The sequence below is a fragment of the Cajanus cajan genome, chromosome 9 (assembly GCF_000230855.2).
Source record: "Cajanus cajan strain Asha chromosome 9, NIPB_CcT2T_4, whole genome shotgun sequence".
In the NCBI taxonomy this organism is placed as follows: Eukaryota; Viridiplantae; Streptophyta; class Magnoliopsida; order Fabales; family Fabaceae; genus Cajanus; species Cajanus cajan.
This window is the reverse complement of record NC_138525.1, coordinates 2,938,688-2,961,470: the sequence shown is the minus strand read 5'-3', so window position 1 is coordinate 2,961,470 and position 22,783 is coordinate 2,938,688. Positions and strand designations below refer to the sequence as shown.

Here is a 22,783-nt window from a genome sequence, read left to right as displayed (position 1 = left end):
ATCCCATTTTCCAAGTATTATTAGATATGGAAAAATGAGAGTGAACAGTGAAGTAGTTATTGTGCAGTGCTAGCTGTCAAATAGTGAGACAGAGGATATTAAGTTGGTTCAGAGCTGACACAAGAAAAACTAATGACTCTGTCACATAGCCCTGCAGTGCATTGCATTTAGTCAAAACTTCTCAGACCCACATGTATTCCAAAGTGCAAACACCAACAAAGTAGTAATAATATCAATATCACTTGCTTCACTTTCAGATTTACATTTACATCACCATCCCAAACTCTAAAAAAAAAAAAAAAAAAAAACTAGTTGATTCAAATTGTTCTTTTCACTAAAGACATTACACTAAAAGAAAATAGGATAAATTGTTTTAACTTCTCTTATATTTTTTTTATTTTTTATACATAAAATTATGTTTAGTTTTAAATATATATTTTTTTCCTTCAGTTTTATAAATGTTTATATTTAAATATAATTTATCTTGATTACAGATTTTGTCTCATTATTCAAATATCCCTCTATTTGATACACATCACACACAAAAAAATATATTTTTACGGATATATTACAATTAATTACCTTTTTATAGTGAAAATTTGAAAATTATTAAATTGTTAGATGACAAAAGTTTTAGAATAACATTAGACTGTCATAAAACATTAAAATAAAATAAAATACTATTTCCTATGCAAAATAAGTTTTTCTTTAATTTATTTCAATAAAAAATAACAAAACTTAATCAAATAAATTATTAATGGAATAAAACTATTTTTAAATCAATTTTAAAAGGTAAACAATAAAAAATCATACATATTCATGTGATTTAATTTTTAGTGCATGATGAACACTGATATATAAAAGATATATTTGTTCTATCATATTTTTTTATCAATAAATATTAATTGTTAGTTGTGAAGGATATATTTAATTGTTGATGGTGGTGATAGGTGAGGAAGCTAGAGACTTCATTTATAAATTATTAACATGTTATCTTTTGAAATACAAATCCATCTTAGTTATTTAAATTGGTTTCCTTTCAGTCCTCTATGTTCACGTTTGGTATGTTTTCATACCAAGTGTGTGAAAAACCATGTGAGTTTGTCTTATTATAGATAGTCTCCTTGTAATTTATATCTTTTGTTTATTATAAACAGTATCCATGTATTAATTATATTGAGTTATTTACTTTGGAAATGGTAACCCAAATAACTCTTCTGGATTTGTGACTTCAATGGATATGTTTCCCATAACATTCTGTTTATCTAGTACTATATTCAAACATGGTGCTCATGTGCATCTTTTTATATTTTTCTCTCAATTTTCTTTGAAATCGAATCCAAAACTTGATCCATATCCAAGTAAGTAACATGTGCAAACGCCTCAGTTCAAGGACACCAAAGGATGGAAACAAAATAATACTATTAGTTATTGTCTTATTATTGGTAATGTCAAATTGTTCCAAGAATACAATTTGTTATATAGTAAAACAAATTCATTTTGTGGTTGTTTCATTTGATGTGGACTTGGGAGAAATTCTGATGGGCATTCCAAGGGAAGGGAAAGGTAGGGGATCCATTGCAATTGGCTCATCTGGATGGAGTAAGAACCACTCATATTGGGTCACAACATAATGCACAAAAATGAGGATATTTAACTTAGCTAATTGGTAACCTGCACACACTCTTGGTCCTCCTCCAAATGGAACAAATGCATATTGGGGTATTCCCTCCTCAAACCTACCAGGGTTGAAACTCATTGGATCCTTAAAATAATCTTCATTGTAATGTGTTCCATATGTTGTCCATAGCACCTGAGAAGAGCCAGAAAACCCCTTTATTTCCAATTAATTATATGATTGAATTCACAAATTGACAAATTTGGAGAAATGCATGGATAATTCAATATGTATAAGAAAGAAAGAAGAAAGTAGTATTCACCTTCCATCCTCTTGGTATAATGAATCCTTCATATTCAATATCAGTAATAGCCTTCCTGAAAGAACCAAAGATAGGAGGGAACAATCTCATGCTTTCTCTAGCAACTTGCCAGGTATACTTCATCTTCTTTATGTCCTCCAATGTTACATTCTCATCCCATCTTTTGTTGCTAATTATAGCAACATGTTCTGCATAAAATTAAGTACTCTCAATTATCAAGTATCAACTCTGAATACTTTTGGATAAATAAAGAGTATAATTTCCATGCAAGTCAAGCTATGAAAATTTACAACCTTAACCAATCAGAAATCATTGATGATATGATTTTTAAGATAGTTACAGTAAAAGTTAACAAATTCATGTTGTGAGCGGGATTGTGTACAAATCCTACACATTACTAACTCTAATTTAAATACGATGATAGAGTTGGATTACCTTGAAGAAGTTTTTCATAGCAATCAGGGTGCTGAGCCAACATCTTGAATGTCATAGCAACAGCAAAAGAAGTAGTATCATGAGCTGCAAAAACCAGCAGCACCACATTGTCTATGACCTCTTTTTCACTGATCTCCCCTTGGATCATCCCATACACCAACTTTGACAGCAGCATTCCATCTTGTTCTCTTTGCAAGCTTCCTTCCATTTCCCTTCTCTTCTCTTTCACCACTTTGACCAACATCTTCTCTATCTCCACCCTGGCCTTCTTTGCTCTCCAAAACTTAGAACCTGGAAGCATAACTGCTGGAGAGAACACTCCTTCCAATACCTTCTCAAAGATATCTAGCATACCTGGCTCCACTTTGATCCCCAACAAACACTCAAACACTATGCTAAAACTGAGGACTTTTGTTGAACGGTAAAGACTAATCTCTTCTTGGCCCTTCCACTTTGTAGCCAAATGAAGCTTAACAGAATTGCACAGTTTTGGAACTAGTAGCTCAAGACCAGCATAACCAAGACTTGTGCCAATAACACCACGTAGGAATCGGTGCCTTTCACCATCTTTCTCCATGATTGAGTCGCTTCCCATGAGCTGAACCGAGGAAGAAGGCCAAGAACTTTTCACCAACTTGAACTCATTAGACAACAAGAATTTATTTGCCTCAGCTCCATTCACGACCACTGTTGGAGACCCCATGATCCTTGTTTTGAAGATGTTCCCATGTTTCAGAATCCTGGGATGAACAAACACTTCAAACAATTGGTTTCTCCTATGAGCATTGAAGAATTCCATTGTCTCCCCTATGAATGGAAGACCCATTTCCCCTGGTGGCACCTTTCTTTTGTCTTTGTAGCATTGCTTGTGCCTCAAGAAATTGCAAGAGACTAGAAAAAGTAGCAGGGGAAACAAACCCCAAGAAATAAAATAGATAATGTCCCCAAACATTGGAGAACTTGTAAGGATCAAGGACTTTGAAAATTTTGAACTCATATCTAGGAATTGTTTTAAGACTCAAATACTTCTTGTCTGGTTCACTACATTTTTATAGATCAATGAAGTCAAACCAGAATGAATTTTATGATAATTATAATGTTGATCATCCTTAAAGTCAATTCCTTCCTAATAAATTTCTAGTTTGCAAGCCTGTAATCTGGTCAAATTAACAAATTAAAGAAGAAAAAATATATACTATAGCATCAAAGCTTGTGAAAAGAATAATACTTCTATGTAGTATTCCTTACGATAATAGATTCATTGTCCCAAAAGAATGACACGTAATCATCATTGCATACCTGAGAAACTCATGATAGAAAATGAAAATGATTTTTGTCATCATGGTCAACGCTAGAAGCTTTTTAGTTACCTAAGAATCCCTAAAAATCTGGTGAAGTCTCGTTAGTTTGTGTGACTTTCGATCGTGTTTCAGTCATCAATTCATGATTGCTCATTATTGCAGCAATGTAAATACTGATTGGTGCAGAATCACCGTCTATGAATCTCCAACTTTGCAATATCTTTTTAAAGTAATTTGAAAGGTAGGCTGATCATGTGAGAGATAATGTTGTTTGCAACCGCCTAAGCATAGTGGTTGAATCATTTTAATCAAGTTATTAGAGCATGACGATAAATTAAATCAGCAACATTTTCACGTTAGAAATATCGATTCTGCGAATTTATTGCTTGTTGGGGGATATTTGAAGCTGTGAATGAATTGTATACAGTTGTTCTTTTACAAGAAATATTATATTTGTATTTGCTCAATGTCACCAAATTTTGACTCATTGTTACATGAGATAATAGATTTAACACTTTAAGTTATTTTAAGGTAAGGTGTCGAGAGATTCTGAAAATTAAAAATTAAAGAACTCTTAAAAAGTCTTTAAGTGTTTTATAGAATTTTTCTGAATAGAGATCTAATTTGATCTTAAAGAGAGAAGTATATAAGATGGGCTTCATAAACTTATTCTCAGAGAACCTAGAGAGATAAGCTTAAAGATAAAGACTCTTATTTATGTACTCTCCTTCTTCCTCTTTTCTTGAAGTTGTGATCCTAGTAGTTGGTTACTAATTTGAGGCATTTGGACTGAAAATTGAGAAGTAGTAGCGGCTGGTGCAAAGCTTCGACGTTAGCTCGGAATCATCTTCCTCTCCTCTCTTCTTGTTTAGAGTTGAGGTAAGGGAAGCTAAAACTCATATCTTTGATAGATTGATGAGTTGTATATACTTTGAATTCATTGAATGCATGATTATATTGTATGGATGATTTCTAAGGTGATTTTTGTTTTTTTATTGAAATTTGGATTTTGAGTTCATGGAAGTGAATTTTGAGTGAATGATCAAAACTATTGTTGCATGTTAGATTTATGGTGCAAAATGAGTTGTGGATGATGAATATATGTTGTTGGATGCTTTGTATGTTGGTGGTTTTTGTTTTTTTAGGTGGTTTGAGTCAAATTCATGAGTCTACAAGTGCATAACTCATTGTCATACTAGGCGTGCCTTCAAGGCATCAACCATGATTTAATCAAGAACACTCTATTTTACTCACGTTGGACACAGTATTGGTGGTGCAGATGTGAAGAGAGAGAATTACATCGATTTAATTAGCGTCAGACATGGTTTGAATGGCATCTAACATGAGGTGAAATAATTGATTATATCTGGATTGACACCAAGTGCCAAAGGAGTGGCATCGAGTGTGAGGAGAGAGAATCCTTTTAGATTAGTGTGAGATTGTGCATGAGATTTTGTCATACTAGGCATGAGGTCCAAAGATTTCCCTATCTCAATCATGCTGGATGCAGGTTGAGTAGCATTAGGCATACATGAGGTAGAGAGCTTCCTGCCTCAATGGTGTTGAGTGCAGGATGTATAGCATTAGACGCAAGTTGTCTTGAAAATACTTATTGCTTTTGTAATTAAATGGTGAATATGAATAGATGAAATTTGTCTTTTACATGTTGTACATGGATTGATGATGTTGTTATGTGTATATTAATCTATGATGATATATGCAGATGTTTGTATAGTTGATTGATTAAGGATGATATATCTAGGATTGACGAGACTTTTTTAATTATAAGAATTAAAAAATAAAGTTTATATATAACTTATTTTTTATATGTAATTTAAGTTCATCATTACAACTTTTTCCATTTTGCATTGAAACAATATTTACAATAATAATTTAACATTTAATCACCTTAGCGTGGTTTTCAATAATACCATATTTCTTTTGCGGATATATTTTTTATCATTTGGTGAAGTATTATTAAACATGTTTTTATTATTAGAAGTTTCATCAATATGTTTTTAATGTATGAGTAAGCTATACAGAACATTATATGTTTTAATATCTATATTTTGAATATATATATATATATATATATATATATATAACTATTAATAATATTAATCTTACGTTGATTTTATTTGAGTGTAATGAATAAGTTTTAAAGTTTAATTAGAGAAAATAATCAATAAAATTGTGAGAGTTAAAATGACAACTTTAAAGATATAGCAATGATTTAATAGCAATTAATTTGACGAATAAATCACTAATATTAAATTAAAAAGGTTACTACCGAGTTTTAATATGCAATTGATCATTATAGAAGCAAGAATTAACTTAAAAAAAATGATAATTATCTAGAGATTGGTGTGATGGTTTACTTATTGTAATACCATTATAATGTATATTAGGTTCGAGGCAAGATAACCTACTAAATTGTTTCCAAACAATAACAATATTTTAAAAAAAATATTAAAACAATTATTAAAATAGATACAAAAGACCAAAATCCAAAACCCAATTTATTTAACTGCTAAAATGTTAAAAATTAAATAAAATTCGTAGAAGAAATTAATTAATAATCATTTTGTAAGCTTAATTACTTATTTTGAAATGTAAACATATGAAGTCTTTCCTCATTTGGCCTTTAAAAATCTCTTCCTGTTATTACTATAAATTTTATTGGTTATCTTATTGTATAATTAATAGACTTATAAAATGGAATTGAAAGCTTCTCAAAATAAAATTATTAAAAACTCAATTTGAATATTACTTCAAATTCATAATTTTTTTATCCATAAAATATGTAAATATTTATCCTACACAGTCAATACTCAATTTAATCCTTTCTTAAAATTTTCTCCGAGAAGAGATGAAATATATATACACAATATTTTATAGAAAAACAATTAAAAATAAAATTTCAATACTCGAATTTAAAAAATACCTAAGAATTTAGTTGATTTTGGGAAGAAAAAAGAAGTTAGAATACGTGCAATTTGCTTGCATTCGAATTCGAATAATTAATTATTTAAATATTATATAATTATTTGCCAATTTCACATTACATTATTTAAAATTGAACGTAAATTCAATACAAGATATTTCACTCTCTAATTAAAATATAATTTAATTACAATAATAGTATAACAAAATTATTGTTTTTTGGTTAACCAATCTATAATTTTTTATCAGTAATTCGTACATAATTAAATTTATTGATATCTAATTAAAGAATTTTATTATTAATTAATTTAATATCAATTATAATTTAACATTTTTATTCGTGAGATAAATTTTATTGAATTAAGCAAAACTTATTACACTCAAATGTGAAAAAAAAAAATAGTTTGAATTTGTTAAAAATAAAAATAGTTAATCCAATAAAGTATTACAATTTCACCAAATAAAATTTCTGTTAATTTTAATTTCAGGTGAGAATATATAGATAGTATTATAAATAGAGCATTTTTAACAAATATTAAGGTGAATAATCATAAGATACGAGAGTGTAAATTAAAAGAATGTTTTAGTTGATTATATAGTTAAATAATTCTTTAAAAAAAATGAAAAGAGACTTAACAACAAAATAAATATCCACCCAAACAGATTGCCAATTGGAGAAAGCAATTGCCAATTGGGAACCTTCGTATAGACATGAACCGTTTGCCTTTTCTACTTTTTAAATCAAAATATGGACCAAATTTGATTTAGTAATGCCACCTAGAACAAATAATTTTATTAAATTCTTCTTAAAAAATTATATTAAAACACTTTTTTTTTTCTTTTTTTCTTGCGAATGATGTAAATTTAGTAATGATTATTCCATCTGTAAAAAAATGATTATTTCATACAATAATTAATATAGCAGTATCATTTTTTTAATATCTATCTCTGTACATTAATTATTATTACATTTTAAAATTCTTTCTTTCTCTTGTACAATTTATTGCTGATGTATCGGTTTTTCATTATTTATTATTGGCATCCTCCTGCTTCACTTCACATGTTCACCACCTTAGATTTGTCCAACACGTGTAACCTATATTTCAAGTATCATCAATTGTTTACAATGGTGGTCCTTCACCCCCATTAAAATGATTAAGTCTATGCAAAAGACACAAACACACCTTTCTTCTACTTCATTTTATTGGGCTTAACAATTCATCACAATGAAAAGAAAAAATATTTGTTAAATAAGTTTGAGTCTAGAAACAAAATTTACTTATAAAAATTTGTGGAGATAAGTGCAAATATAGATACTTAAACACTCATTGCAACCAAATATACATGCATATTATTAAATAAATTAAATTTAAAATAAAAACCGATTAAACTGTATGTTTATCAAGGTATCCCTTAGTGATAATTAAGAATTAATTTTTTAAAATATTGAGATCCATTTAAGAAATTATTCTTTGGATACACATAAGTAAAAAATAAGATTATTCATCAATCATATCATATTTTTTCACTGGGATTATTACACAAAGAAAAAGAAGAATGAGCAAAGATTCAAGCGTGGACAATTTTTGCCAAGTAAAAACAAGGACAAAAAGGAGATTTAGAAAGAAAAAAAGTGGTTGTATCACAATTATGTTATGTTTGTAGGTATGAAACCCAAGTCAAAAGCATGAAGGTCGACTTTGCATGCCCACTGAAGAACCCCAAACAGAGCCTATGCCTATCAGCTTGAGACCTATGCTACCATTTTCAAGGTTTTCGAGTCCATTCAAGAATTCGGCTCACCAATTACTCTAGCATAAGTGTCTTACCCCTACAAATAACTTTTGTCATAATTGTTAAATTGAATACAAATTTCTGGAAGTTTGTGATGAAATGTATTGGCAATGTGCTAGAGGAATCTAAAAATACTTGAAAGATATTGTAAACCCTTAATAACACTAGAATTAAAAGATCAGCATAAATTTATCTAGAATATAATAGAGTAATCGAATACAAGGTAAAACATCTACTTCGTATCCTTCAACACCTATAAAGAGGTTGTGGTTGTCCTCATAACAACTGTCACCATAATCAAATACTTGCCATGTACTGCTTTCATCAACACGTAAAAACACAATTTCCCAATGATGGACTTTATTTATCCCAAAATACTAACCCATCAATATTAGATCAAAATATATTATTATATATAACACAATAAAAACGCAATCAATATTAGATCGCCAGAAAATGTGGTCCTCAGTGGGCTCACCTAATGCATAAGGGCCACACTGGGCCCGCTGTATAGGGCTGAAAATTTTTACTCGCTCACTGTTTATGTATTTGCCAACATGTTGATTTTTTTTTAAATATAAATCACCTTTAAATATAAGACTAAAACTATATATGTATATATGTATTAAAGTGACTCTATTTTACCATTCAAATAAGAGACTTTTTTAAGCTAATTCTCTCAGTATATAATTCTAACAAATTATACTTACTCAAATACAAACTAAACTACCATTGGCATTTATCCTAAAAAGGAAAAATCATTAAATACAATTTATGCTCAAAAGCAAGTAAGTTTTTTCAGGTTACTTACTTTTTGGCACGAGCCAGTTGTCGGAATTCGTCGGCAAAGCTCACTGGAAGTGTTTTATCATTATAATACATATATATATATATATATATATATATATATATATATATATATATATATATATATATATATATATATATATATAAGGTATTAAAAAAAGCATAAGTTTTTGAAAGACCAGTTACTTGCACTTTTTTTCTTTTGATTTAGGTTTATGATTAAATGTTTCCGTTGAGGACAAAGGGAGATACATAAAGCGACACAAACAGAGAAACTCTTGAAATTTTCATTAACCGACAAGGCCTATGACAAACACTAGTTAACATATGCTAAAAACTATTTGGTAACTGATAAGTAGCAAGTACCAATCTTAGATATTTTAATGGTTGACAAGTTTGAATGTATTTTTACAAACATGTACAATTTTAACACAACGTATGGTCCTTGTTAATTTAAGTACTTATGTGACAAAATAATTATGCAATAATTTTTCCTTTCAAATAAAAGACCAAGACAATAGAAGGTTTTGTAGTCCCAAAAACTGCACCAAATTTGCAACACGACATCATAAGTTATGACTCGATTAGTAAACAGAGTATACATAAACAAACATGCAATATAAAAATTCAAAATCCACTTAAAATATCTAATAATTAAAACCAAACCGATGTTGAGTAATCTCAAAATGTGAGGACAGCTTGTAATCTTTATTTCTCATCAGCAAAAAATACAAAAAAAAAAAAAAAAAAAAAGAAGAAGAAAAAGAAAAAGCCACTTGTATTCACTACTCTCCCAAGATTTTTGAGTAAACTCACCTACTCTCTGCCATTGTCATTTACTAGTTCGGAATGACTCAACACTATGAATTTTAGACATTTGGATCTCCTTTTTCCTTTTTGATTTTTCAACAGCCTTTGTTTTCATGAAAAATGGTTATTACATAAATACTGCAATTGCATGTTGGAAAGTGTTTAGATTAAATAATTTTTTATTTAGAGTCAAATAAAAATGCGAATAGTGTTTTGGAAAAATGAACACAAATTTCAGTAAATATCAGTACTTCCCATGGTACAGAAAATAGAAACAGTGATCACCGAGAATAGTGAATATTTACCATCAAATAAGTACCCTACACACTATTTCTGTCCCATGTAAAGTGAAAAATGTATCTTTATTTTCTTACCTTAGGAGTCAAATCAACATTTATTTTAAGAGTCAAATCGAAAGTGAGTGAAATTGGTAAATTACACCAAGCTTGCGGGTTTTTATACATCTATGAATGCATGGTATGATGGTAATATACATCCTACAGTGATGATTGATGACTATATATTACGTAATACGTAGTTCAACCTCAGCAAAGTTGAGAGTATTATTTAGAAATCTTTCATGGGGCATAATATTGAAAAATCATTCATGGGGCACGTCTCCATCAACCACAATAAATGCACGGGTGCCGGAGATTTCTAGGTCAAATGTTTGATATTAATGCTCAAGCGGGATCACTAATTTTATTGAATGATAAAGAAATGTGTCTCACATTAACTAAGCTTTCGGAATATAAATACTCCTTTAGAATAAGCATAGCATAGATGTAATTACTCAAAGCTAATTAGTTATTTATGTACAATCCAGCTCAAGCTTATGATCAACAAGAAGCAAGGATTGAGTTATGAGAGAGTGTACATACATAATTCAAGTCCTGAGTTTTAAAGCTATTTTAGAAAATTCAGGCATTATTGCATGAAGTAGTAGTAAATATGGAGTAAATGCACCTGCAAACATCAACTAACCCGCACTCTCCTCCACCTGCTAATATTTACTCCACTCTGTGAACCATTTTATATATTGTTCCCTCTCCACTCCCCTCTCCAAACTCAAACCCTCCTTCTCCTCTTTCAAGTGTTCTAAGCAGTCAGTGACAATGGAGAAGAAAAGACACAATCCAACTTTTCTCGCTATGTTCGCATTGCTAGCTGGTGTGCTTTCTCAAAACCTTGTCATTCCTGTAATATCTACCACCATTGAGGACCAGAAGAACTACTACTCTCCAGACCCACATGCAGGAACTCCTCCCACAGGTTCATCAAATTCTCTGTGTAATTTTCTGACTGCACTATATACATTGTACTTATTGTTTATGGCTACAGTAGGCCTTTTACTTTCAAATTTCAACTATGAAGGATCAGATGCTCATACAGAACCTATTTTGATATTTAACTTTCTAATGTAATAGTATACATTGATTTTACTTCTTGAAGGTTCTAGCTGCCCTCCATCTCATGGCTCTGGAGGTGGTGGCCACTCTCATCATCATCATCATCATGGAACTCCATCACACGGAGGAGGTGGAAGTTACAATCCAACCCCATCAACTCCCCCAGGCGGTGGAGGCTATGACCCAACCCCATCACCACCCTCAGGTGGTGGATATTACAATCCAACCCCATCAACTCCCCCAGGTGGTGGAAGCTATGATCCAACCCCATCGCCACCTTCAGGTGGTGGAAGCTACAATCCAACCCCATCAACTCCCCCAGGGGGTGGAAGCTATGATCCAACCCCATCACCACCTGAAGGAGGTGGAAGTTACAATCCAACCCCATCCTCTCCCCCAGGTGGTGGAAGCTATGATCCAACCCCATCACCACCTGAAGGAGGTGGAAGTTACAATCCAACCCCATCCTCTCCCCCAGGTGGTGGAAGCTATGATCCAACCCCATCACCACCCTCAGGTGGTGGAAGTTACAATCCAACCCCATCACCACCTGAAGGTAGCAACTGTGGATCACCACCACATGACCCCTATACTCCAACACCCTCAACCCCAACAACCCCATCAACACCATCGACACCATCGACACCATACTATAACTCACCACCAACTTATGGAGGTAATAGCCCCCCAACACCAATCACTGTGAGCCCACCTTCAACCCCAATTGACCCAGGAACCCCCACTATCCCCTCCACACCCCCTTACCTTCCTTCCCCAACTCCCTTCACTGGTACATGCAAGTAAGTTCCTTTCACTACATTGGACTGTAAATTATCTTGTGATATACTTCCACACTGTTAACTGTTAAGTAACCTATGGGATCTTGTCCTCTAACTCGCAGCTACTGGAGCACTCACCCAGGAATCATCTGGGGATTGCTAGGCTGGTGGGGAACCTTAGGTCATGCATTTGGTGCCTCTAATGTGCCAGGGTTTGGTGCCAGTCTCAGCTTGCCACAAGCACTTTCCAACACTAGAACTGATGGATTAGGAGCACTCTACAGAGAAGGGACAGCTTCCTTTCTTAACTCCTTGGTGAACAACAGGTTCCCTTACACAACCCAGCAAGTCAGAGACAGATTTGTAGCATCTCTTAGCTCAGATAAGGCTGCAGCAGCACAAGCCAACCTCTTCAAGATGGCCAATGAGGGGCGAATGAAGCCTCGAGCATAATATAACTAATTTGGTTTGTGTCACTTTATTTAGCTAAGAGTATTATATCTAAGCCTTCTAAGATTAAGAGTGTGTTATTTAGGTCTTTATCATGTGTAAGATGGATATCGTTTTACTTTACAAGTTCATGTTAGCCTTTATGGTTTCTTATTTTTGAATAAAGTTAATATATTGTTACATCCATAGTTCAAGATCTTCATCCAAAAAGTATGACCTTTTTTGTATTATGTATGAAAAAGTTAATTTTTATTAAGATAAACTTTTTTTCATGATATGACAATCGCATCAACTCCACTAATATGGAAGACAAAATCAGAATCTGCGATATTATTCATCAAATAAAAATTGAGGATTGTCATGAGCGCAGCACAAAACGAGCACCACTAAAGTGGTGCATCACCCTCTCATTAATGAAGTTTCACCTAATAAGGTTGTACATCATCTATCAAAAGAAATTGATTATCCATAAAGTGTAATCTAGAAATAGGCCTAGTCTAGAAATGCTGATTGTCATGCAACATGAATTGCACTCAAGCGATGAGAATGATTTAGGGAGTATTGCAAACATGAGCAAGGTCCACACTGTAAAGTGTAAAGTTGTCTAGAATTGTTTCCTAGTGAAATGCAAGGGAATGGTTTTGCTGACAATATATATATGTATATATAAACAAAGACAAAAGATGGCCAAGATGCTAGCAATGGTAACCCTATGTGAATGAATTGGGAATGATGAGCCATAGTGGCAGAGGAAGGATTGAAGCGCCATGTGAGCTCCAATTAATGCCTTTTTAAGTACCTCAACGGGAAGTGTACAAGGGTGTGCTATGGTCCAGAACAATTATACGGGTAGGTAAAGACTATAAAAGGAGGGTAGTCTAGTGTAATGTAAAAAAATTCACTATATCTTTAAAAAACACAAACAAAAACCAAAACACATCTTTAACTTCCCAAATATTTGAGCAAGATAATAAACTGATATCTTAAAGTTCTCCACTGTAGATTAGCTGACAAAAAGTGGTTCGTGCATTCACTTAAGTAGCTAGAATGGTATATTGCTTCACTGTGTATTCACTAATCACTAGTGGTAAGGAATATAACAAAAAATACGGATCCATTTCTTTGTTTTTTTATAATTCAAAAAATCATTAGACAAGTTCTTTTGAAGAAAAAAAAAAAAGTTAACAAAAAGTTGGGTTGTTTTTTATTTCACGAGTAAAAAGTAATAAATCCTAAAAGAAAAATTATATATAATAGAAAATTATATGACGAGCATTTTTTTTAAGTCTTACTAAATGAACCCAAAATTTTTAAGAATCCCAATGTGCATATAATTTTGAAGTTCCAGAAGCTTTTAAACGTTTAAGATGACAAACATGGAATCTGAATTCATCCATATGTCCAAGCCCAAGTAATCAAATTGAGACCCCCACCTAGGATTGGAAAGGAGGGGAACACTTAAATCGTGTATTCCTAACAAGGATGGTAAGATCTCACTTAAAATACAATGTTTTCACCCCACATCACTGCCATTTTCAGGAGCATTAGTGCGCTTAGAATCTCCACTTGCAGGGACAACAACAGCACTAGATAATAACAAGAATTTGGATGCTTACTGATAGAAAGGAAGAAAGTGTCCATTCATAGGTCTAGTATTAGAAGTGAATGGAATTACAAGAATTACATGTTTATTGTTCCCATTATTTCAAACACATTAAACCTTAGAATTAATAGCAAAAAGTATAATTTCATAAGTTGTTTCATCCATTCCTACCAACCTTCCACTCTTCTGTCAATTTGGAGGGAAAGAAGAGAGGAAAGAGAGAGGTATGGAGTGGAAAAGAGTCTGCCTGATTCCATTTCTTTTGTTTATCCTTTTTAAACATTCAAACAATAGCAACCTTTACTATCTCATATTATTTTTCTCCTTTAAACCCTCCACCATCAATCCATGCAAAGGGTAAAAAGCCAAGGAAAATTCTCAGCATTTTAATTAAAATAGTCATAATTCTCGACCTACAAACCACTAATCTAAAATTGAATAGATGAAATTATAAGCCCTCCTGTAAAACATGCTTCAATTATATTCATCTCCATTCTTATTTAAAAATTATGTTGGCCTTTCTTATCTGACAAATATTTCCACATTTTTTTCATCAAATATAGATGTTAACTTGGGTATCATAGGGAAAATAAGTCTAGTAGTCAAGCTTGCAGGGTCAGGCTCATAATTTGACAGCCATATTGCACAAGGGCATTGAAAAACACAAGTCCACCAGGGTATTCAAATTTCAGATTAAACGAGGATTGTGCTTCAAATCTCAAGAAAGAAAAAATATGGTAGAAAGATTATAATTTTAACAAACCTAGGATAACATGATACTGCTTGCCAAAGCACATATGGTATTGGTGCAAAGGTTCAGATGCATACCTTTTAAATAGATAACTTTGACAGTAACACCCAATTAAGAAATTCCAGCCCTTGAGACTTGGTCTCTGATTAACAATATAGTTTGTACATGAGATTCAATGGATCTCTAATCGAATTTCAGGAAAATTGAGATGGATGGGTTGGTAATGTACAAGTGGTTTCAATGCACGTAAGGTGTGATCAACTCATGTGAGATTCAAACCATTTAAAAATTTGGTCAGAATGCACGCTAGTCATCTCATGATAAGCAAATGCAAGGTTTAGCTCCTCTTGGATATGAGGAACCAGACGCTTATCCAGCACAAGAGTTTTCTTCTCCTCAAGAGCCTTTTTCCATTTGATTTTTCGCCCATCTTTCTTCATATAACCATTTTGATCAACGAAGCCCTTTTCCCGAAAGAACTCAAACAACTTTCTAGAAAGAACCTGATCTAGACCTGGAACTCTATCAGCTAAAGTATTTGCTGACAAAGGGAACTCCATACATTCAACAACAGCAACATCAATCCCCTTATCTTTCAAAATCTCCACATACTCATCGATTTTCTGCTGCCTGTAAAGATCTTTGGGCATGTGAACAAAAAGGGTAGGCGGGTAGTCCCCTTTAATATCCATGTCCCCAAACATCCCCTCAGCAATCATGAGCACAGTGCTACTAAACTTGATAGTAGTAGCAAGCACAGACACAAAATACCCTCCAGAAGAAGCACCCAAAGCCACAAGGGGAAGCTTTCCAAGTTTCCTTCTACCAATCCACCACTCTAGAATGTCTTTAACAGCTATCACTTCTGTACCAAATGTCCAACATCTCTGAGCACTAGAAATAGTAATAACACCAAAACCTTGGGCAAGGGCATGGAGCACAAGCAAGCGTTCTTCAGGCAAACCAATGCAATTAGGGCATTCAAGGGACTTGTCCCAAAAGTTGATGGCCCTACCGTTGCATCCATGAGCCAGAAAGAGAACACCTTTAGGTGATTCAGGCACTTGCCATATCAAATCAGTTCCATTTCGGAACTCTCTAGTTGGATGCAATTGCACCACCGGATCAAAGCTATTCCACTTTTGTTTAGGAACTTCATAAGCTAAACTGTGATTCTCACCATTACTATCATTATAAAATACTAAACAGAAAACCACTAACATTAGCATCAATGCAACAAACATGAGAAACACAGAGACACGGCAATTCTGAGCGCCACCACTCCATGGCTTTGGTTTGTATCCACGCTTCAACATGCCGCAAAAAGGGTTGATAGCAATGATAAAAAAAGATCGAAATTTTACCAAAATTTCTTGAGAGGAGATTGGTAAATCATGAAGGGTCGATAGCGGAAAATCAATTGCATCATTCAGATCAGAGTGAACTTAGCTACGGTGTTGAAAACATACTCACATGGAATCATGCGGCGAAACTCAAATTCGACACGTCGTAAGTGTTGAATCGATTGAGCGAATCACAGAATCATTGAAATGATGATTTGCGCTATGTCGGTTACTGGATTCTTGTCATTTTCCCGAGAAAATCACACGACATCAGTTTTGGGTGGGCTTTAGCGCATATTGGGCCTGTTACTGGATCGAAACCAAATAGCCCTACATCTCAATTTTGGGTTTTTTTTTTGGCTCATGATATATACACTTCCTTTTTTTTTTAATAAGTACACCTCCTTTATTATTTTTTTAAAAAAATTATAAAATATTATAGTTTTTTTTTATTTTTAATTTTACACTTTTAACTTTTAATTTATTATTTTCTTCTCCTTTTTCACAAACTTTTTTTTTCTTTTAATTTTTACATGTTACCAAAATAGGTGAGGTGAAAGAAAGGTAAGGGAGTGCATGTAAAAATTGAAAAAAAAAGAAAAAAAATGTAAAAAAAAGTATTAAATTAAATGTTGTGGATATAAAATTAAAAAATACAAAATACAAAATACAAAATAATTTTTTTAAAAAAAAATTTATTTTTTAAAAAGGAGGTTTACTTATAAAAAAAAAAAAGGAAGTGTATATATCATGAACCTTTTTGTTTTTCTTCTTGCCATTCCTTTATGTTTTTGTATTTTTTTTAAATAATTAATTTCTTGAACGTTATTTTGGTGACACGTAAATGTTATATATATTTGGACTTAAGTTTATAATACAGTTAATACTTAATACATTCGAAAAACTAAATTTTGCGAAAGAAAAGTGAGAGAGTAACATTGTTTGAATAACGGAATAAGGAAAGAAATAAAGAAGAATGATAAGAATGAATTTAAAGAAAAAAAATTGTGTTATTTAGATTGATAGAGTCCGAAGACAAAAATATTTATCGTGTATAAATGTTATATAAAAAAAATCATACTTTTTGATCAAGGTCAGGATCAAGCAATCAAGCTAACACAAGAATAAATATTAATTTCACATCTAAAGGAAATGAAATCGTGGTAACAATCGGTAATCTATTTGTTTCAATGATTAAAAATTTATTCTTGAAATTTTAAAATTGGAAATGTAATATTTATTTTGAGTTTTGAAAAATTATTTATCAGTATTGTTCATACTTATAAAAGCAGCGGTAATACCATGATTTACTTTATTTCTATTCTTGTGAGAATTGAGAAGAAAGTTATATTTCCCTAAAAATGTGAAAATTTATCTGTTAACATAATTATAACTTCAATTTTAACTCTTATTTTTTTTAAAGTATTAAAATCTAATAAGATACATACTTAAATATTTTCGGGAATGACATTCTAGATTATATAAATTATAGATTATAATATCTTCCAAAAATATGATTCCTGGTAATGTTATATTATATATTGACAGTTGAAACAAATGGTCTCTTAAAGAGAGAGAGAAAGAAAAATTAATGCAGAATTATTTTTTTTGTCGGTAGAATAATGACAAAATAATTTAAAGTTATATTTTGAAACAAAATATGGAATGAGTGATTTTTTTGGTTCGTTCCTGGAATATCTACCGCCGACAGCAGTGACTAATCTCCTCGCTACGTTGGAGGCATCTCAAAGGGTGGGATAGCTGGTCCCAAAATTTAACGCGGTTGCAAATACTAGTTTATGATTTATGAAGAAGCATGCTTATTAATTTAATTGATAGGATTTGTGGAGGCACATGGCGTGAAACATGGCATCTTGGGCCCCAACTCTCATCTTGGGCTAACATAGCAGGTAGCTTTACTATGTAGTGGGCCCACTTGGACGTTGCATGTTCTCTCTTCTCTAACATAACCAACAAACTTCAATCATGTGCATGCTATTGCTATTGCTATTGCCACTTTCTTCTCTCTTCCACAAATTTAGCTTTTGACTTTATGCCCTCCATCACATACATCCTTTTTTATCATGCCTATTTGTGGTATGAATTCATTCGATTTAAATAATAAATAAATAAATATTATTTTACTTGAATAAATTATGAAATATAAATTAAATCAAATTAATTTTTTTGTAGTTTAGTTTGCGATTTTGAATAATTATTATTTAAAATTAATTAAAAATACATAATCTTATATTATTTATTTAATAAAAAGTAAAATTAAAAATATGTAAATACTAAATATTATGATTATTTAATGTATTTAATATTAATTTTTAACTTTTTATTTTAGTAAAAGTATTTATTTAATATAATTTTAATTATCATATTAATTATTTTTCTATAAATATTTATTGATTCAACTAGTATTGCAATTAATCTTCAAGTCTCAAGATCTTGAATTCAAGTTTTGGATTTAATGAGAAAAAGATGAAAGAGATAACCTTACTGCAAAATAAATATATACTCATGTCAATATCATAGTACTAATTAATATATATATATATATATATATATATATATATATATATATAGTTTGTCATTTTTAAAAGATATTTTTGAACATTATAAATAAATTATAATTTTTTATTCTAAAATTTAATTTAATAACTTACAATTTAATAAAAATATATTTTATATTATGTATCAATTTTGTATATATGAATTATAAATTTGAAAGAAAAATAATATATATATATATATATATATATATGTATTTACCAAATAAATGTGATTTGAAATTTAAATCCAAAAACTAAACCAAATCACATGATTTTAAAAATTAAAAATCTGAAGTGCTAATTTACAATTTTTTTTTATATCAATTATTTAAATCAACTTGCAGATTTTGATTTGAATTGATTGATTGGAACAGTCCTATTTTCCATATCTGTCTTTTGTGAAACTGCAAAGCATATTTCATACTCTTTTCAATATGTATAATCATGTATTTTTTTTTTCTTCCTTGCTATTATATTCTACTTTTTGTTTAACTCGTTACCAATTTCAAAATTTTGCAATTGCAAATAAGTTACGATTATATTCTACTTTGTGTGTGTTGAATTTCAGTTAGATTAAATTGAATTTTAAAATTAAATTCACTCAATCATATTAAATAATTATTTTTACTTAGAAATTTATATTAAAAAAATTAGTTCATGGATTAAAATTTATTTAAGAGTGTAAGTGAGTTGGCTTGGATTAAATTTAGATAAAATTATTATTTTATCTGATTAAAATTCAATGAATAAGATTGGGTTAGATCGAATTTATAATTTTTTTAAAATCTAACTTAACTCAATTCAATCATAAATGGGTTAGGTTGAGTTGAGTTAATCAAAATAATTAAATTTATTTATTTTTATACAAATTTAAATATTTCATGATAGATGTAAATCATTTGAGATATATTGGATTAAAATTTAAATGGATTTTTAAAGATTTTTTTTATAAAAATATTATATGATATTCAATTAAGTCTTTTTTTTAATATAAAAGAGTTATATGGTATTTAATTAAGACAATCAATATTTTTTTAAGAAAACCTATAAAAATCTTGTGATATTATTTTGAATACTGAATTTTATGATTTTTTAATATAATTTACATATAATTCACTCATCAAATAATAGCATAATAACTTTTAAGATTTTGCATGACTTTGTTTTTTCTTTTCCTTCTAGTATTTTTTTTTTCTTTCTCTTAAATTTTTTCTCATGCTTTTTTTTCTTTCTCATTTTTTTTCTCTCCTCCCTCACCATTCATGCTTCACTCTCTTATTTTCTCCTTTATCTTGTTTTATTCTTTTCTATTTATTCATTTATCTCTCCTTTTTTATCTCATATTCTTTTCTCTTTCTTCTTCTTTCTTGCATTTCTTGTTTCTCATTCTCTTTCTTCTCTATTTTTTCTATCTCTTTCTCTTTTTATTCATCTATCTCATTTATCTCTTATTTTTCTTCTCCTCTGCCTATTTTTTTTATCTATCAATTTATGTATAATTTATTAATATATATTTTTAATTATTAAATATTTAAAATATTTTTTATATTACTAAATATTATCTATTGTTAATTTTTTTAATTATTAAAACTTAACCATTTATTTTTAATAAAATTGAATATTAAAATAATTTTTTTAAACATATATTAAAAAGACTTTTCAAGTCACAACAATGATCTTCAAAATAAAAAATAAGTTTTCATTTTATATCATACATTCTTAAATTTAACATAACAAATTTTAAATTTAGGATCTTGTACATATTATTTCAATTTTATTACTAAGTAAATTTTAATACTTCAATAATTATAATCATTTTGAAACAAATATAAATGATGTTAATAAAAATAAAATAACACAAAACAAAAGCAATGGAAGAATCTCGCCAAAATATATTTTAGGGGAGGAATTCATAAACATAATAAATCTACAAGGCTCATGAGTCATGACTGTCAGTATCAGATAAAAATAATGTCTAGTGAGGCATCAAGATGGTGACACATATAACATGAAGCCATAGACAATGATAGCTCAACGACCAGAAATAGATATATAGAAGATAAATTAGGCATGGCAATCTAACCCGCCCCGTGGGTACCCGCCCCGATTTGGATGGGGAAAACCTGTGTTTATCGGGTTCGGGTTCGGGTTCGAGTTTTCTCCGATTGATAAAATCGGGGGCGGGGGCGGGGGCGGGGATGTTAATACCCACCCCGCCCCCGTCCCCATACCCGCCCCCCACCCCCGCCCCGCTTAATAATATAATTAAAAATTTATTTTTATATATATAAACCAAAATTATAAATATTTATATGTAAAAATTTATATTATTTTATTTTTCTTTTATTTTTTTTAAATTGTTCATATTTATTTAAAAGAAAAAAAGAAGAAAAAAAATAAAAGCGGGGGGCGGGTGTAACGACCCACCTTAGGTCATCACATCAATAACCAACCAAAATAAAAGAGCATTTATAATAATAAAAAATAGAGCAAAAGCCAGCTACACTAGAGTGTAAAAATTGTTTTCATAATAGCAAACATAAGTATATTAGTCATTCTCAGTAAAATCATACAGTCATCCAAAATATATTAACATTAACCATTAACAGAAACACCCTAGGTGCTGGTCAAGCTCTAAGCCTAGCCACTTCTCAAAGCAGCTACCTAGAAGACTCCTTGCTATCCTATGGCTTCACACCTGATCTGCTCCCCCACATAGTGAGATCATCACAGTTCCACCACATGGAAACATAAGGGTTAGCACGTATAAAACCAACCATAGTATAAATATCATTTAACAATTATTTGTTCAAACCAACATGTATTTCCAAGATAGATATAAACCAATAGCATACATATTAATTAAAGAAATCCATAACCCTAGTATACAATCCATACCATATGTATACATAATCCACATCCAAAGCAAAGTCACACCACCGTATAATCCATGATGTAACCAACACATCCAAACCAAATGTTGGCCTCAACACCTATCCAAACCAAGTGTTGATACGGTGAAACATGTCAGCAACCCATGTCTCACGCCTAACCTCTCATGGAAAGTATACAGTTGGATTACGTCGTCACGTAACCCTGGTGGGGTCACCTCATCCATCGGTATGACTCGACCCAGACCCATACCGGTAGCAAATAGATACTTAGAGGAGTACTTCAGAATCCACCTAACATCTGAAGTGGTTTACTATATAATCCTTGGAAAATTTCCAAATTGGAAATCCTCACAATGGGATTCCGAAATACCATATTTTCTCCAAAGATTATATCCCTGATCTCACCAAGAGACCTCCCATCCATAACCTTACTCCTCTCAGTCCTATTTACTTTTCCAAACCACATACACATACTTCATAATTATATATATAAACATAATCATAACCATGCCAAATTAAATATCCAAAACAACCACCAACTTGAATAAATAACAACCATCAATTTAAATAAATAACAACCTTCATACAAACAAAATAGCATATTAAAAGTTATACTACTCCTATCATGCTCATGTATACTAGATTAAGTCTTATAAGTACTACCCATACTAGATTAATTTTATAAATGCCACCCTTACTTGGATAAACCTGAATTGAAACTCGGGCAGAAACTGAGACTATAGCACAGCTGCCTCCCCAAGGCTCCTTCCGTCTAAAATAGGGGCCGGAGCTAAAACTAGGACAGAACCTCCTCCTCTAGATTTCCCTTGGTCTTCAAAGAGAAGAAGAGGGAAAGAAGAGAGTATGAGAGAAGAGAGAATGAGAATTGAGAAGTGTTTCTTGGGATGGTTTGCAATGGAGAAGTGAAGGCCTATTTATAGCCTCCAAAACACATTAAAAAAATGT

At 31.1% G+C, this 22,783-nt stretch overlaps 3 protein-coding genes across 4 annotated transcripts; 1 reads left to right on the top strand and 2 right to left on the bottom strand.

The window, feature by feature from the left end:
- Positions 1-1,205: 1,205 nt before the first annotated feature.
- On the bottom strand, positions 1,206-5,124 carry CYP718 (cytochrome P450, family 718). Its single transcript, XM_020374123.3, has 3 exons — positions 2,376-5,124; positions 1,941-2,128; positions 1,206-1,813 (listed from the first exon to the last, which is right to left on the bottom strand). The coding sequence occupies exons 1-3, from the start codon at positions 3,370-3,372 to the stop codon at positions 1,496-1,498; spliced, it is 1,503 nt and encodes a 500-aa protein (XP_020229712.2). The 5' UTR covers positions 3,373-5,124; the 3' UTR covers positions 1,206-1,495.
- Positions 5,125-11,066: 5,942 nt separating this feature from the next.
- On the top strand, positions 11,067-12,854 carry LOC109817458 (uncharacterized). Of its 2 annotated transcripts, none has more exons than XM_020382706.3 (3): positions 11,067-11,320; positions 11,483-12,239; positions 12,341-12,854. In XM_020382706.3, the coding sequence occupies exons 1-3, from the start codon at positions 11,146-11,148 to the stop codon at positions 12,669-12,671; spliced, it is 1,263 nt and encodes a 420-aa protein (XP_020238295.2). In that variant the 5' UTR covers positions 11,067-11,145; the 3' UTR covers positions 12,672-12,854. The 2 variants fall into 2 exon arrangements, with proteins under 2 accessions (XP_020238295.2, XP_020238302.2); XM_020382713.3 differs by having other exon boundaries at positions 11,068-11,302.
- A 2,135-nt stretch (positions 12,855-14,989) lies between these two features.
- On the bottom strand, positions 14,990-16,607 carry LOC109788156 (secretion-regulating guanine nucleotide exchange factor). Its single transcript, XM_020346825.3, has one exon. The coding sequence runs from the start codon at positions 16,336-16,338 to the stop codon at positions 15,280-15,282; it is 1,059 nt and encodes a 352-aa protein (XP_020202414.1). The 5' UTR covers positions 16,339-16,607; the 3' UTR covers positions 14,990-15,279.
- Positions 16,608-22,783: the final 6,176 nt, after the last annotated feature.

Excerpts from the sequence above, each read along its gene's own strand:
- LOC109788156 (XM_020346825.3), bottom strand. The coding sequence starts at position 16,338 with ATGTTGAAGCGTGGATACAAACCAAAGCCATGGAGTGGTGGCGCTCAG.
- LOC109817458 (XM_020382706.3), top strand. The coding sequence starts at position 11,146 with ATGGAGAAGAAAAGACACAATCCAACTTTTCTCGCTATGTTCGCATTG. Across the intron at positions 11,321-11,482 it reads AGGTTCATCAAATTCTCTGT|GTTCTAGCTGCCCTCCATCT; the intron begins GTAATTTTCTGA and ends TACTTCTTGAAG. Across the intron at positions 12,240-12,340 it reads CCCTTCACTGGTACATGCAA|CTACTGGAGCACTCACCCAG; the intron begins GTAAGTTCCTTT and ends TCTAACTCGCAG.
- CYP718 (XM_020374123.3), bottom strand. The coding sequence starts at position 3,372 with ATGAGTTCAAAATTTTCAAAGTCCTTGATCCTTACAAGTTCTCCAATG. Across the intron at positions 2,129-2,375 it reads CTATGAAAAACTTCTTCAAG|AACATGTTGCTATAATTAGC; the intron begins GTAATCCAACTC and ends AATTTTATGCAG. Across the intron at positions 1,814-1,940 it reads TTATACCAAGAGGATGGAAG|GTGCTATGGACAACATATGG; the intron begins GTGAATACTACT and ends GGCTCTTCTCAG.